This window comes from Sinocyclocheilus grahami, unplaced genomic scaffold (assembly GCF_001515645.1).
Source record: "Sinocyclocheilus grahami isolate Dianchi unplaced genomic scaffold, SAMN03320097.WGS_v1.1 scaffold233.1, whole genome shotgun sequence".
NCBI classification, from domain to species: domain Eukaryota; kingdom Metazoa; phylum Chordata; class Actinopteri; order Cypriniformes; family Cyprinidae; genus Sinocyclocheilus; species Sinocyclocheilus grahami.
The window spans coordinates 3,194,239-3,211,495 of NW_015505412.1; the positions used below are offsets into that span (position 1 = coordinate 3,194,239).

A 17,257-nucleotide genomic window follows, 5' to 3' on the forward strand; every position below is an offset into this window, starting at 1 on the left:
TGCTCGTGCTGGAGCTGGTTCACTTACGTCGGTGCTCGTGCTGGGGCTGGTGTTGTTTGGATGCTGATTTTGGAAAGTTTTTGCTGGGATGGGCATTTAAAAAATTCGCTTTGCGCCATTATCTCGTAGTATTAAATTTAATCTTGTTTCGCATTCTGTACAGTTCATGTCTGATACCACGTGCTAGCGTCACGTGTTCATGAGGATTAGGCTAATCATCCCATATAGAAAACATCACAAGTAAAATTAATCATGTTTATAAAGATAAACATGGGTTTATTATAGCCCACTTACAATTTACATCTCAGAGATCATTACAAATAAATTATTAAATGCTAAAACTGAATACATTTAAATGAACAAACTTGGCGTTGCATTTGCAACCATGTGAAAACAGGAGGTGCTGCAGCCCCCTCAGCACCCCTACTTCCCGCGTCCCTGGTCATCTTAGTAAAATACGCAAATATTGGTAGTCTGCTGTTTCATTTTGGATTGTAAACTGATTTTTGGGTGTTGGTGTTTTTAGCTGATTAGCATAGTTTCTTTAGTGAATTAGGTGCTGAAACAACAGTGACAGTGTATGCAAATAAATAACTCCCCCTGAGACATTTACTGGAGTCTCCTTCTTCTCAGATGTTTCTCTTGAGCAAAATACTGTCTAGAGTTTTCAGAATGTTTCCCTGCAATGCCACAAACTCTGCTCTAATTTGCAGAGATGCCAAAGTCAATCATTTGATTTCAGAGCATTTCTTCCTGTATCAAATTAGCTGGACAATGCTATCCAGATTAAAGTGGATAGCTCTGAACCTTTAGCTGATGTCAACAGTTTTCTCATTTGTTGATATTTGGTTTTATTTTAATTTCTAGTTTGGGTCAGTAATTTAATGTCTTTGAAAGACATAGCTTATTCTCACAATACTGCATTTATTTGATGAAAAATAAAGTTAAAACAGTTATATTGTGAAATATAATACCAATTTAAAATAACTTTTCTATTTGAATGTATTTTTAAATGTAATTTAATCCTGTGATGAAAAGCTGAATTTTCAGCATCATTACTCCAGTCTTCAGTGTCACATGATCCTTCAGAAATGATGCTGATATGATGATTTGGTGCTCAAGAAACATCTTATTATCAATGTTAAAAACAGTTGTGCTTTTTAATATTTTTGTAGAAAATGTGATACTGTACATTTTTTCAAAAGAACAGCATTTATAAATGTCTTTAATGTCTTTAAGTGTCTTTAAAGCATCCTTGCTGGATGAAAGTATTACTAACCTCAAACTTTTGAATGGATATGTTTTTTATAAACCAAAGAGATATAATTCATATCTCTTTGATCCAGCTTGTGTCATTTTGCCAACACTTTTCGCCATTTTTCTTCCGTCCCTCCATCTGTATAAACAAAAAAGGACAAACACAGTAAAATCATGACGCATTTCAAATTCTCTAACCAGCTACATTCTGCTCTCTCTGGCCTTAGTGCCCCCACAGATTGACGTACGTCCCCAGGATCAAGCAGTTGCCCAAAGACGAACCGTCACTTTTCAGTGTGGCACCCAGGGAAACCCTCCTCCTGCAGTTTTCTGGCAGAAAGAAGGGAGTCAGGTGAGTGCAACTTATTTTTTCCTACAGTATCTAATAAAAACATGTTTTGAGATCGAACAATGCAATGAAACTGTATAGTATCTGTCCCATTTTGTGTGATTTTGTGATACAGCACTGATACTGTGATACTGAAGTTGAGGTTAGCTAACATACTAAAGCTAGCAGCAACTCCAAAACGAGGGAGTGTGTGTCATTTCCATATGAAAACATTAACATTCAAAATGTTATGGTCAGTAAGATATTGTTTTAAATAAATGAACAAGGATCCATTAAGTTGACCAAAATTCAGTTTAAAGACATTTATAATGTTACTGCAAATTTATATTTCAAATAAATGCTGAAAAAAGTGTAGGGCCTAATGTATAAAAAAATGCTATAAAAACATTGTTTAAGAAAACAATATAAAAATACAGCAGAACTGTTTTCAGCATTCACAATAATCACCATATAAAAATGATATCTGAAGGATCATGTGACACTGAAGTCTGGAGAAATTATGCTGAAAATTCAGCTTTACCATTATTATTATTGTTATTTCACTATATTTCTGTTTTTACTGTATTTTTGATTAAATAAATGCTGCCTTGGTGACTTTACATTAAATAAATCTTACCAGCCCCAAACATTTGAACAGTAATATATGAATACACTATAATATTACCCTTTGAAATGTATGCAGTATATAGTCAAGTACATACTGTATAGTGTAAGTAAACAGTGCATTGTACATGATTCGAGATGCAGCTTATGAGATGGCTCAGCATTGTCCCTCAGTAATCCAATACTTCACTGTATGTCATGCGTGGGTTTAAAGAGCCTGATTGGAGATCAAAGGCAGATCTTTTCATATAAAGATGATTTATTTGCATCTCAGAGCATGATTATCAGTGACTGATTAACTTAGCCAGAGCTTGAAAACAAGCCTAGAGCCTCTCGATGATTATATTTACCCTTGTTGATTCTGATTAGTCATGTATTGCTGATTGCATTGAAGAGATGATTCAGAGCACTGGATTGCTGGAGCCGGGCCCTTCGACAAAGCAGCGTGTTTTCAGAGCCATTATGGGAAACCACTGATGAGAGTTGGGCCTCCTAAGAGGCAAAAAAGACACTTGTGAAGGAGTGAGAGGAGAACATTTGACACAGAGGAACATCAGGTGTCAGATCAGCTCCCATAGGCCAGCAAAAGCACAGCGCTCAGTGTAATGGCAGTCAGGAGCGTGTTTCCAGGCTAAAAATAGATCTCCGTCAGTGCAGGGGAGAGCTAAAGACCACTCAGCCTTGATGGCTCACATCATTTTGGAGTAATTTGGGGTGTGGTCTGTGCAATGAATTTTATAGCACATCCCCTGTGTTCACGCTTGTAAGCCATTTGCAGCTGTGTTCCAGATTATGCTGTGGCCTTTCCACCTTCGTCCATTACTTGCCCATTTTAAGCCTCTTAAGAGAAGTGAATGGATTCCCCCTCACTTACTGTACGTACCCCCAGTTAACCCAACTGAAGTCCCACAAAGGAGCAAACAGCTTCACTCAGCGAATTAAACTGCCAGAAAAACACAACCAAGCGCTCAAATCAGTTGATGTGCAGTTTTGATGGAAATGAGATCTATTAATCAGCTGTTTTTCAGTGGTATTTTGGAGGCACCATATTCAATTATTTAATTTTTTAGATAGTTAAATACTTGTCTTCAACAAGGATGCATTAAATTGTTCAAAAGTGACAGTGAAGACATTAATAATGTTACAAAAGATTCCTATTTCCAATAAATGCTGTCCTTTGAACTTTCTATTCATCAGAAACTTCTAAAAAAAAATGTATCACGGTTTCCACAAAATATTAAGCAGCACAACTGTTTTCAACATTAATAAGATGTTTCTTGAGCAGCAAATCAGCATATTAGAATGTTTTCTGAAGAATCATGTGACACTGAAGACTGGAGTAATGATGATGAAAATTCAGCTTTGCCATTACATGATTTAATTACATTTTAAAATATATTAAAATAGAAAATAGTTATTTTCAATTGTAATAATATTTCACAATATTACTGTTTTACTGTACATTTGTTTAAATAAATGCAGCCTTGGTGAGCATAAGAGCCTTTTTTTTTTAAATATTAAAAATTCTTACCGACTCCAAATGTTTAAACAGTACTATATAAATTATTGTATTATGCAAATGCATTATGAGTGAACACAAATTAACAATGGACAATTATTTATTTAAAAAGTTAACATTAGCATAGATTAATAAATGCTTAGAAGTCTTTTTAATTGTTAGACCATGATACCTGATGCATGAACTAATGTTAATGAATTGAATAATTAAATTATTAAATGAATTATTAAATTATTGTTATAGTATGGATATATTGTACATCACTGTTATTGTAAAGCTTTACATTTGTACGTGACCATTTTTCAGCCTATCTGTAAAATTAAATTAAACAGGCTGCTTTTATTATTGTACCTTTAGACATTTGAGAGCATTTCATTGTAACTATTAGAGTATACCTACTTAGTTCATCAAACCCTTTTACTTCAACAAGGACAATCCTATTTTCCATGGCCGTGTGGACCTTGTAAAACAGACTTTCAGTCTCTCTGAATACTGCGTAATTTGCCCACAGTGTGGTGTGAACTCAAGAGTCTGTCCTCTGTCGTAGATGCTGCTTTTCCCTGGCCAACCTCCTTCCCAGTTGGGCCGTTATTCTGTGTCCATGAGCGGAGAGCTGTCCATCTCTGATGTTCACTCTGAGGACTCCGGCTACTATATCTGCCAGGCGATCAGTGTGGCAGGAAGTGTCCTCGCCAAGGCTCTGCTGGAAGTGAAAACTGGTGAGTATCTGGGATTACAGTTCATCCCACCCAGTAAATGGCATCTCTGGAGATAATTGTGAAGAAAACCCCTAGTATTAACAAACTGTGCGAGCACAGTGTACATCATTTTGATGTGCGTTCCTTAAGTCATGAAGCTGATTTTAATTAATGGTGCTTGCTGAGGGATTACTATAAGTGAAGTGTACATGAACACACTTCATTTTAAAACTTTGCAGCATCTCCTCTCTCTGAATACTGCGTAATTTGCCCACAGTGTGGTGTGAACTCAAGAGTCTGTCCTCTGTCGTAGATGCTGCTTTTCCCTGGCCAACCTCCTTCCCAGTTGGGCCGTTATTCTGTGTCCATGAGCGGAGAGCTGTCCATCTCTGATGTTCACTCTGAGGACTCCGGCTACTATATCTGCCAGGCGATCAGTGTGGCAGGAAGTGTCCTCGCCAAGGCTCTGCTGGAAGTGAAAACTGGTGAGTATCTGGGATTACAGTTCATCCCACCCAGTAAATGGCATCTCTGAACCGCCTGAGTGCGAGCACAGTGTACATCATTTTGATGTGCTTTCCTTAAGTCATGAAGCTGATTTTAATTAATGGTGCTTGCTGAGGGATTACTATAAGTGAAGTGTACATGAACACACTTCATTTTAAAACTTTGCAGCATCTCCTTTTTTAATAAACTGGTTGACTTCATTAATTCAGGGTCCCTGCAGGTCCTTAAAAGTCTTAAATTTTGTTTTCTAAAATCTTAAATATCATAAAAGGGATAGCAAATGTATAATTGTAATTTAAGAGGTTTTAAATTTGGGGTGAATACCGTAATTGTGAAATGATTTAATTAAAGGCAATGATGTAATTAAATAAATTGTGAGCGCTGCAAATGCGACACAAATGCGCTTGTTTGTAACTGAAAGTCCTGCATTATGCATAACCATTTTTTTCTGAATATTAACTGTAACTGGTATTTAATTAAATTTAACACTCTTGTGGCTTCTCTCTGGCCTGCCCTGTCACCATACAAAAATACATTTTTAACAGATTTGATATATAGGTTGTATCAGCACAATAATCTTTTAATTGCCTTTCTTTAATATCATCATATCATCAAATCCAATATGGATCGACTCTAATTCATACATATTGATGTCTTGAGTATTTTAAACTTACAAAAACCCTGTTTGCTGTTGAATATGTGCCATACACGTTTTATTTTGAGATTGTATGGGTTTGTTTGGTATGGACATGCGGTAATCTTTTTATTTCTGAAGGTCTTAAAGTCTTTAAAAAGTCTTAAAATTCTGCAGATACCCTGAAATAACTAGTCTTCTAGTCAACCATCCTGACCCATCACCGCAATTCCAGAATATCTTCATCTTTTGTGCCGTTGTGTTCTCAAAGTGTGATTAACTCTGACTGCCTGTTGCACTTCCGTAGCTGTACAAGTAAGTCGGGCTGATCTTTGGATGCCAGAAGCACTGTTAGACAACTGGACAGATGCAAGCACACTCCTCACAAACACACTCTGCTGTTTATCCTCCAGGCCCATCAGATCTCGTCCCACCAATTATCCGACAGGGCCCAGCCAACCAGACGCTCGCTTTAGGCTCCAGCGCCCTACTCCAGTGCCATGTGATGGGCAGGCCAATCCCCAGTGTCAGGTGGGAGAAGGATGGGCAAAGCATTCTGAGCGATGACATTCACATAAGCCTAATGGAAAACGGCACTTTACACATCAGCGGCTTGAAGGTATTTGACAGACGCTTCAGACAAAGATGTGAATTGTTTGCTTTGATTAGGGCTGTGAAAAGCGAAAGCTCCCTGGACAGAGAGCCTCTGAGAAAACATTTCAAACTAAGTGAGATGTTCACTAGCACACCTGAAATAATGGTGTCCACTTGAGCGTTTCTTACTCGAGGCAGGGTTTCCATCAACGCATGCAAAACACATTTAGCCACGTAATGTTCATAAATCAATAACCAACAGATCTGATCGCTCAGAGGAGCTCTGCGTACATTTATCTCAAATGTAATTACGCACACAAAATTACACTGATAAAGTGGAAGTGACACTAATCTGGAGTTTCCTTCCAAGTTTGGAGAAAAGAGAAAGATTTGTTTTAATTGATTTTGTCATTCCTTCATCAAGTTGGTTCAGTGGAAAAATAGCTCAAGACGTAAAGCTCTGAGTGTAATACATCTAAACTACCAACCAAATCTGTCATGTCATGATATAGTGTTTGACATAACAGATATATTAGCCTATCAAATAAAGATGTAGGACTGAAAGAATTAATTTGCTAATATAACTCTGTGGAGCTGGTAAAGCAGCCTATCATATATCTTATATCGTAACATAACATATCGGAATCATTGTTATGTGCCAGAATTCAATTCCTGAAATGAAGTAGTAAAAATTATAATGTTATATGTTATATGTTATGTTATGTTATGCTATGTTATATGTTATGTTATGTTATATGTTATTTTAACTATTTTATATACACACATACACATTTTCTGATATTAATTATCAATATTAGTTGTGTTTAATATTAACTGCATTTTATTTGATAAATTAACTTTCATTTTATGGACTGCAATGGATAAATGTTTATCATACACATTCTTGTGTTGAATAATTACAATTACTCTCTTATGAATGTGTTAATTGCAATTCTGTAAATTTCTTTTTCAATCCAAATTCCAGCATCTGGTCAGTTCAATTTAAATTCATACTGAAAGCGAACCAGTTTTAAATGCAGAATTTAAACCCTGATATAACATTCAAAAGAAGTTGTCATTCAAAAATTAGTTTAAGTAACTTGAGAGAAGCCGCTGTGTATTGTACTGCTTTTAATTGCTTCAGATTTCAAGAACATTCCAGTATGAATGCCATCTGTGGTACAAGGTATGCAGAATATAAAACAGCCGTTGAGAATGTCAAAAGTGATCTTAGAGAAGTTCAAACAGTCACGACCTCTAACTAACTGAAAACAAATTGAAATGACTGATCGGCTGAAACAATACATTTGATCCGCATCATTTGGAGAGAAAGAGAAAAGCACACAACTACTTCAGAAACATTGCATGCTAGCAATTATCTTTGTCATCTTTCAGAAATGATTTTGTCTTCTCTGTTGCTAGGAGACCGACTCAGGGACGTACACCTGTGTCGCATCCAGTTCCACTGGTGAGACGAGTTGGAGTGGGACTGTGACAGTGAAAGGTAGCGTACAAGCATTCTTCTCTGTAACACAGCTCTGTATAAGACTTTGAAAAGGCTGATACTTCAAGAAACACATTGTACTGATGATTTCAATGTGCAGTCAGATGTCCTTGAAGAAGAATGCACCCCTGACGCAGTCACATTTGACTCTGTTTCTTGTGTTTAGCGACTGGAACGTCCTCCGTGCCACGGGTCTCGCAGTCCCTGCAGCTGCCTGGTCCTCCTCAGAAGCCCATGGTGACAGATGTGACCTCAAATAGTGTCACTCTCACTTGGCAGCCCAACCCACATGAGGGCGGAGCTGCTGTCACTTCCTATATCATCGAGGCTTTCAGGTTTGTATGTCTCCATTAACACAAAATTACTACTTTTTAAAAAACTTTTCTTTCAATTAAATGGTTGGAAACACTTTACAACAAGGTTCCATTTGTTAACATTAGTTAACTACATTAGGTAACTTGAACTAACAATGACAAATACTTCTAAAGCATTTATTAATCTTAGTTAATCTGATGTTAAATTCAACATTTACTAATGTAGTATTAAAATTAAAAGTTGTATAATAGTAATAGACAGGTGAGCTGAATACAATAATCACAAGCAAGCACTGGGAAACTAGGTCAAACAAGGCACTGAAGACAAAAATCTAACAATACATAGAACACATGTGACAATATGTGTATCACTTGAGCTGTTATTTAGCTAAATCGGCCTTCAGAGGTGGCACTACTTTTCTAGGTGGATAAACATCTGAATATGTCATTCCTGTGTGTGTTTTCCTCAGTGTAAACAACACTTTATGCACATCATGAGAAAGTTATAAGGTTTACTCCAGTGCAGGGCATTGCTCTGTAGACTTCTATTGTAATGCATTACTATACACACTTTCAGCGTCAGAAATCCAATTTTCCATTAAGAGGTTATATTGGCCCCCTGGATTTGATTTTCAGGGGCATTTTTTTCACATTTATGGGGTTGTGTTTATTTCTAACCATATAAAATCCCACTCTGTTATCTTTTTATATCTTTTATAATTGGATGTTAAGGTGTCACCAATAAAACAAAATCAATATTTACTCATATTTTCTGTCATATTGTGTATAACTAGGCCTGGAATAAAATATTAAGAACTATATCAGATGTTACAAACAAGAAAAACAGAGCAACATGTTATGGAGCATTTCTCCTGCCTTTTAAGTTTCAGTGGTATTTTTCCCTGAGCCACTTTTAATTTCTGACCCTGTATGCATTACATATGATTTGTGCTTGTGTTTACAAATTGAGGGCCGAGTTTTATGGTAATCAAAAGCTTGTCACGGAGGCTGTCGATACTATATTGAGTCTGGAATGTTCCTCTACTGTAAAGATTGCACTTTATCTCATATTGGAAAATGCATTCAAGTCAGTTCCTGCATGGATTTAAAGTCTGCTGCACTGCTACATATTAAAAAGAAATATATGAGGAAGGGGGTTCTACACCCTCTCCAGTGGCCTGATGGGTAGAGCGAGTGGCAGACGTTCTCATTATAGTGCCGGTTTTGTTGCAGACGTCATTCACAGTGTCAGAGTGGATGGAAGTTTATGGTAAAGTAAGAGTGAAGCATTGCTCTCTTGCAGGCTGGATGTTCCCTGGGACTGCAGTTAGAATTCAGCAGAACTTGTCCCTCTGGCTCTGTGGAGGTCAGATGAACAGAAGGCCTCTATTATTGTCCCGCCAGGAGAGCAGCAGGGAGGGTGATGCAGGGAGGCGGAGAGTAGAGGCCAAGTCGTTATTTAGCTCTGCTCTGACACCTTGTTAAGAAGACGCTTGGATTTATAGTGCATCTCGCTCTGTTGAGAGGTCACGGTCGTGCGCACAGTCCGAGAAGTCAACTGGGCAGACCTTATGTGCTCACGGTGCATGAAGACAAGGCCAGATCCTCTCTATTGTCCTTCACACACTGCTCCTTGCTCACTTTTCTCATTAACAAAGGCCAATGTGTCCAATTCAGCATGTTAGTGAAGCTTCACATAAGAAATTATAGTCTGTTGGGGAGTAACAAACTTGTTACAAATTTAACTACATTTTTCATTTGCATGACTATAGTGCAGCTGTTTTTGAAAAACTGCAGGTTTTCAAGTAACATGGTGTTTTTTCCACATGTAGCAGTATGGCAAAATAGCAGGTGTTTATATTCTGCGCACAGCCTTACAACTGAGCAAGCAGAGGGAATAAAAACAGGCTCTATTAGAATGACTCTATCTCTCAAATAGAGTTGGGAAGTCAGATTAATTTAGAGAGTCAGATGATTTATTTTATTGAATAAATTATTACTTGGTTAATTACTGCTGTTTATCACTGTAATTCAGTTAGATTTGTCTGTATGCTATATGAGTGTTGTTTAGTTGTAATATTTAGTGTTTAGTATACATTTATGGAGCTATGTGTTAATGTTATAATATTGAAAACAGATTTGTGTATCATATTTGTGTATCATATATAAAGTTTGTGGTCTGTATGAGGTTTTAATGTGTTTGAAATAAGCCTCTTATGCTCAGCAAAGCTGCGTTTATTTAATAAAAAATGCAGTAAAATTGCAAAATATTATTACAATTTAAAATAATCTATTTCAGTATATTTTGAAATGTAATTTATTCCAGTGACAGCAAAGCTGAATTATTCAATGCTGCAAACAATTGTGCTGCTTAATATTTTTTTATGGAATATTTTTTTTCACAATTCTTTGATGAATAAAAAGTTCAAAAGAACAGCATTTATTTGAAATAGAATTATTTAACATAATAAACATAATACATATCATTACTGTCATTTTTGAGCAATTTAATGTGTCCTTGCTAAATAAAAGTTTTAATAAAAAAAATAATAATCTTACTGACCCCAAACCACCACCATATATCTGATATAGATCCCTTATATTTCTTCAGTGTCTTTGTTAGTGGCTTGTAATGTAGCTAACTACTTTTTCTAAAGAGCAGCTTTAATATAGTTTAAATTATGAGTAGCTTGTGACTTGACAAGCTACAGTTTCAAAGTAACTTCACAGAGCTACCAATATAACAATTATTTGAATATCCAAATGCGTATCCTCTGTTGTATGATTGAACCATGACATAATTCAAATGTCTTTTCATGTGTATGGATGAGCATCACACTGATTTTTTTCTGATGGTTAAGGGATATAATTAGGCATGGCGCAAAGCACAGCAATTCACAGCTTTGTGTGATTTAGTTCTTTGATAAAAAGGCATCAGTAGCAAAGATAAATGTTAAATAATTAGATTTATTAATAATGTAATACAGTAATATAGCTCATCAGCTTAAGCTGCAACTTGACACATTAATATAGAATTCAACTGATGTACAGTCAGTGGCTTTAAACATCATTCATTTTGATTGTAAAGCTGGAGACGTGTTTTGTCAATGAGTGTAGAGTTAATTTCCTGTGTCTTATTCCAGTCAGTCAGTGGGCAGCACATGGCAGACTGTAGCTGATCTCGTGAGGCTGGAGAAGCATACAGTGTCTGGACTTTACCCCAACACTGTTTACCTGTTCATCATCCGAGCAGTCAACTCCTTTGGGCTGAGTGACCCCAGCCCCATCTCAGAGCCAGTCCGAACACAAGGTGAGTGTAGTTTCTGGTGTAGCGTGTGTGATGGCTGTTTTTATGGTTTGTGCACATCTGCATAATGTGTGTGTACATTTTTAGATGGTCCCGAAGGTCAGGGAAAAGACCAAGCACATGTGCAGATGGATTTAGGAGGGGTCAGGGTTCGTCTGCAGACACCCAAAGTCTTGAGCCCTACAAGCGTTCAAATCACATGGACTGTGAGTATATGATTTGATGTACTGTATATGTGTCCATAACAGTCCATAAATGATGAGAAATAAGTCAATATAAGTACATATAAGTAGCAAATCAGCATATTAGAATGATTTCTGAAGGATCATGTGACACTGAAGACTGGACTGCTGAAAATTCAGCTTTGCCATCACAGAAATAAATTACATCATATTAAAAATCATTATTAGTATAAATATATCATTTCAACCATCGGTAACAAAATTACATAAGAATGGCCATTCACAAAATCTGAAACTCGTTGTTGATATGTCAATGTTGATATTATTTCAGCTTTACCAGCACCCTCGCTATATTGAAGGCTACAGGCTGTACTACAGGCCTGTGGGGAGCGTGTGGATGATCCAGGACATAAAAGCAGGTCCCCTACACACTGCTGTTCTAACAGAGCTACACAGAGGAAAAGAATACGAGTTCAAAATGAGACCGTATTATAATGAGTTTCAGGGGATTGACAGTGAAATAGCTGTGGTTCGCACTCCTGATGAAGGCAAGACTTATTTTGATATTCAACTCGAGTCTTTAGCTTTTAGTTCGCATGACTTTCATTTTACCCTCAAACTTTTGCTGTAATGTTAATGTTTTGACATTTGCCCATCATATTTCTGCTTTTAGTGCTGAGCGGCCCTCCTCAGGGAGTCAGCGTGGTGCAGTTAAGTAACAGTTCAATCGTGCGAGTGTCCTGGCAGCCTCCTCCCCCTGATGTGCCAGAAGAGCTCATACTAGAATACAGGGTGAGGCCGGTGAAGCCTTAATGTGGAGAGCCTCTCAGTGACCGCTAGGTAAAATGGTAATGGCTGAAGTCTGTATCTGTGTCGTATAGGTGTGGTGTGCAGGAAACGAGTCTCAGCAGATGATCAACAGGAGCGTGGATGGGGATATGCTGTGGGTGATGTTGGATGGGCTGTTGCCCGAGTCAATGTATAGCGTGCAGGTTGCAGCAGTCACAAGTGCAGGAGTGGGCGCTCATAGCCAACCTGTGCTCATCTTCCTGAGTGAGTACCGCCATCATTTCCACTCAGGAACATTTTAAATTAGTAGCTGCTTTTTGTAACACAGTAGAAGGTTTCTATCTGGTCTAAGATGGTCAACAAACCAGTTACCAGGAGGTCATACTAACTTAAGATGGCTGGCTATCTAATGACCAGCTTGGCCAGCTAATGAGTGGCTTGGTTTAACTAATATTCAGCTTCGACCAGCTAATAATCATCTTGGCCAGGTAATGGCCAGATTGAGCCAGCTGAAAACCAGCTCTGACCAGCTAATAACCAACTGTGGCCAATAACTGTTTTGGCCAGCTAATGACTGCCATGGTCCAACTAATAACCAGTTTAGACCTGCTAATAACCATCTTCACCAACTATTGACATGCTTGATCCAACTTACAACCAGCTTAAACTGGCTAGTAACAATCTTGGCCATCTAACAGCCAGACTGAACCAGTTAAAAACCAGCAGTAACCAGTTAGTAACCAGCTTGGACCAATAACCATCTTGGCCAGCTAATGGCTAGCTGAATCCCACTAATAACCCGTTTAGACTGCTAATAACTTGCTTGGACAAGCTAATGGCCATCTTCACCAGCTATTTATAAGCTTGACCCAGCTTATAACCAGGTGGGACCAGCTAATAACCATCTTGGCTAGATAATGACCAGATTAAGCCAGCTAAAAACAGCTTTGACCAGCTAATAGCCTGTTTGGATCATTTAATGACCCATTTGACCAGCTTGGCCAGCTAATGACTGGCCTGATCCAACTATTAACCAGTTTAGACTTCCTAATAACAATTTTAGCTGGCTAATTACCTGCTTGGACAAGCCACTAACCATTTTCACTTGATCCAGCTAATAACTAGTTTGGACCAACTACTGTAATAACTATCTTGGCCAGATACTAGCAAGATTGAACAACAAATTAGTCTTCTTGGACCTGCTTGTCCAGCTAATGGCTGTTTTGTTCCAGCTAATAACCATCTTGGCCAGCTAATGGCTAGATTGAACCAGCTGAAAACCAGCAGTGACCAGCTACTGTAATAACCAGCTTGGACTAGTAACTGTCTTGGCCAGCTAATGACTGGCTTGAGCCAACTAATAACCAGTTTAGACCTGCTAATGACCATTTTGGCTAGCTAATAACCTGCTTGAACAAGCCAAAAACCAAATGCTTGATCCAGCTATTAACTAGTGTTGACCAGCTAAAGGCCAGACTGAACAAGCAATAATCTTCATGGACCAGCTTGTCCAGCTCAAGACCAGTTTGTTCCATCTAATAACTAGCTAGGCCAGCTATTAATCCTGCTACCATATTTTGTGCTGTCCAAAACACAGCTGCCAGTTTAAGCTGGATTTTTCCGGCAGGTTTATAAAAAAATATTTACCGCACACCTCTGATGGTGACACTTATCCCACCTGACAGATTCTAATCTCAGCTTTTACTCGTATTTTATGTTAAGGAATTGAAAATGTTAGGGATTTTCATGCTGTGTGTCAGTTGAAGATAGATGATGGGGGAAATATATTTTGATAAAATGTTTCCTGTATAAGACAAGAAGTATTTACTCTTCTGTCTCTTTTCCGTTTTCACATAATCGCTCTTATTCACTTTTTTCCATTTCCTCCTTATATCTTCTATCAGAAATAGCAATAGATCAGTCCTTGTCAGTGGTGAAGGATGACACTGTCAGCCTATCCGAGCAGATCACAGGGGTGGTCCGTCAACCAGCTTTCATTGCCGGGATTGGTGTATCATCCTGGATGGTTCTAATGGGTTTCAGTACCTGGATCTACTGCAGACACAGGAGGAGGAAAGAACTTGGACACTATACTACTTCCTTTGCATATACGCCCGCAGGTAACCTTCTGTACCATACTAGCACAAAACTAACAATGTGTGCCTCCAAATTATGTTCTCAAAGGAGCTTTTGGGATGATTTCTTTCTCATATTTTTTCTTTAGTTGCACTCTCTCGTGGTGATGGCTCGGATCTTATAAATGGAAGGTTTGTATCAAGGGAGACTTTAAATTGACACAGTATACAATACCGTTCAAAAAGGTCATATCAGAATGATTTCTGAAGGATTATGTAACACTGAAGAATAAATTACATTTTAAAAAACGGTTATTTTAAATTGTAAAAAGTAGTTTTTGATAAAATACATTCAACCTCGGTGAGACTTACTTCAAAAATATATTTTTTTAAATTTTCATGGTACTGTACTGGTTGTGTAAATGTCATATTCATTAAATAGGGCATATTATGAATTGTATTTAATTTTCACATACAAATAGGGGATTTATATAGAGAGAACATGGAAAGTTGTCAGGAAAAAGTAAATAAAAAACTAATATTAAAATGATTATTATTAATTACATTTAAAAATGTATATTGTATTATATTGTAAATATAATAATGTATATATAATCAATATAATATTGTAAGTATTTAATATTAATATTTAATATTAATAATTATTATTGTTTAAAAACAAATTTTTATCAATGTAAAATGTTTCATATTTAATGTAAAATAATTTATTTTAAATTAAATTATTTAATTTCCTTGACAGGCCATGTTTGCTGGAGTCACATTTGGGTAACTACCCTTGGCTGGCTGACTCGTGGCCTACCAGCAACTTCTCTCCAAATGGAAAAGATTCAGTCAACTGCTGTGCAGGCAGACTTGATTCCACAGATCAATACTACAACAGTAAGATCTCTGTCATGGGTGTTCCCCTACATTATGGTACTGTCCCACTTACAAATCATATCTCCTATAACTCATTAATATGTTTTCCAGCTTCAGGATTATCGAATTATCTGAACCACAATGGGAAGTACAGCCCGGCCTCTAATGAAGGTGCCATATACTGTACCATCAACCCAGCTGATGCAGATGGTCATGACGTGTGCAGCCTGTACTCTCAGGGTCCAGACCCGTACACCAGCACGCCAGTCCTCTCCAAAACTGATCTCTACAACATGGAGCAGGACCTGGACCAGTGGAGCCTTCAGTCCAGCCACAGTGGAGCAGAATATGCAAAACTTCAGTATCCAAGAGGCAAAAATGGTAGGAGTGACATTGATTTCAATCATGAGGGTTATGGGATTTGTCCTTTTGGTATTCGGCAGGAATTATGCAGACAGTTTGAATCAACAAGTGCTGCAAAAAATGCTGATTTCAATGTTATGCAGAGGGACTTGAGTTCAGCCTTGTGACTGTTACATGCTGTTTTTCAGCCAAAATGATGACGCAGAAGTCTCTAGGACAAATTTCTTCACCCACTTGGTCTGATGTGCTGTCCCTTCATTCAGCACAAAACAAGGAGCTTCAAAACACAGAAAAAAGACACAGGTAATAGCCATCGCCATACTACGGCAGGACATTGGTACAGTATACGTCCAGATAAGCATGGTAGTTTATGGTAAATGTACAAAAAACACACTGTGCTCATGATGCATGATCAAAAAGCCATGGTAGCATGTCATTGAAATACATTGAAATACTTGTTCAAAAGCCAATGTTAAAGGGTTAGTTCAACCTAAAATCAAAATTATGTCATTAATTACTCACCCTCGTGTTGTTTGAAACCCGTAAGACCTTCGTTCATCTTTGGAACACAATTTAAGATATTTTTGATGAAATCTGAGGGCTCTCTGACCCTCCCATAGACAGCAAGGTAACTACAACGTTCAAGGTCCAGAAAAGTACCAAGATGATCGACAAAGTAGTCCGTGTGACATCAGTGGTTCAACTGTAAAGTTACGAAGCTACGAGAATACTTTTTTGTGCAAAGAAAACAAAAATAACTACTTTATTCCACATTTTCGTCTCTACTGCATCACTTGTGGACGTGCGTTCATGACAGTATCATGACGAGAGCGTGTGGCGGCGCTTCGTGTGTTCATCGTGTGTGGAAGTAGCTTCGTAACTTTACAGTTGAACCACTGATGTCACACGGACTACATTGTCGATCATCTTGGTAATTTTCTGGACCTTGAACGTGGTAGTTACCTTGCTGTCTATGGGAGGGTCAGAGTGCCCTCAGATTTCATAAAAAAAATCTTAAATTGTGTTCCGAAGATGAACGAAGGTCTTACTGGTTTGGTACAACACGAGGGTGAGTAATTAATGACAGAATTTTCTAACGCTTTAATACCAAGTTGTATGTCCAAAAGCTGTGATATAATTTTTTTTAAAAACATGATAATACCACAGTACATGTCCAAAAACTCTGATACCTTGTTAAAAAAACATTGTCATACCAGTTGAATGTCCAAAAATTGTGATAACATTTTTAAAAACATGCTAATGTTGTAAATGTAATATAATGTAAATGTCCATGGACCATGGTACCATGTTGAAATATCATGTTAATACCATGGTAAATGTCAGAAGACCATGGTGATATCATGGTACCATGCTAAAAGACCATGTTGTTTGTTCAAAAACCCATGTTAATATGATGGTGCATGTCCAAAATTAATGATATGACCATGGTATAAGTCCAAAAACTGTGGTAATGCCATGTTACTTTTTGTTAAAGGAATAGTTCACCTTCATGTAATTTCTGTGGAACACATCATGTGAATTGAAGAACTGAAGAATATCCTGGCTGCATCTCAGAAAAAATGCATCCCAAAAGCATCATAAATGTTGACCAGATGACTTGTGGACTATATTACATGTCTTCTGAAGTGATATGAAACAACAACAAACTGAAATTTTAGTTGT

At 37.5% G+C, this 17,257-nt stretch overlaps 1 protein-coding gene across 1 annotated transcript in view; it reads left to right on the forward strand.

The window, feature by feature from the left end:
• LOC107597576 (roundabout homolog 2-like) overlaps window positions 1-15,881 on the forward strand; it is a 63,432-nt gene extending 47,551 nt beyond the window's left edge. The window contains exons 7-21 of the mRNA XM_016288708.1: window positions 1,485-1,609; window positions 4,276-4,447; window positions 5,981-6,186; window positions 7,584-7,665; window positions 7,832-8,000; window positions 11,123-11,289; window positions 11,374-11,492; window positions 11,800-12,016; window positions 12,142-12,260; window positions 12,350-12,521; window positions 14,162-14,377; window positions 14,482-14,524; window positions 15,093-15,232; window positions 15,323-15,592; window positions 15,763-15,881. Coding sequence (XP_016144194.1) covers window positions 1,485-1,609; window positions 4,276-4,447; window positions 5,981-6,186; window positions 7,584-7,665; window positions 7,832-8,000; window positions 11,123-11,289; window positions 11,374-11,492; window positions 11,800-12,016; window positions 12,142-12,260; window positions 12,350-12,521; window positions 14,162-14,377; window positions 14,482-14,524; window positions 15,093-15,232; window positions 15,323-15,592; window positions 15,763-15,881 — 2,336 coding nt within the window. The remainder of the gene's footprint in view (window positions 1-1,484; window positions 1,610-4,275; window positions 4,448-5,980; window positions 6,187-7,583; window positions 7,666-7,831; window positions 8,001-11,122; window positions 11,290-11,373; window positions 11,493-11,799; window positions 12,017-12,141; window positions 12,261-12,349; window positions 12,522-14,161; window positions 14,378-14,481; window positions 14,525-15,092; window positions 15,233-15,322; window positions 15,593-15,762) is intronic.
• The last annotated feature ends 1,376 nt before the right edge of the window (window positions 15,882-17,257 follow it).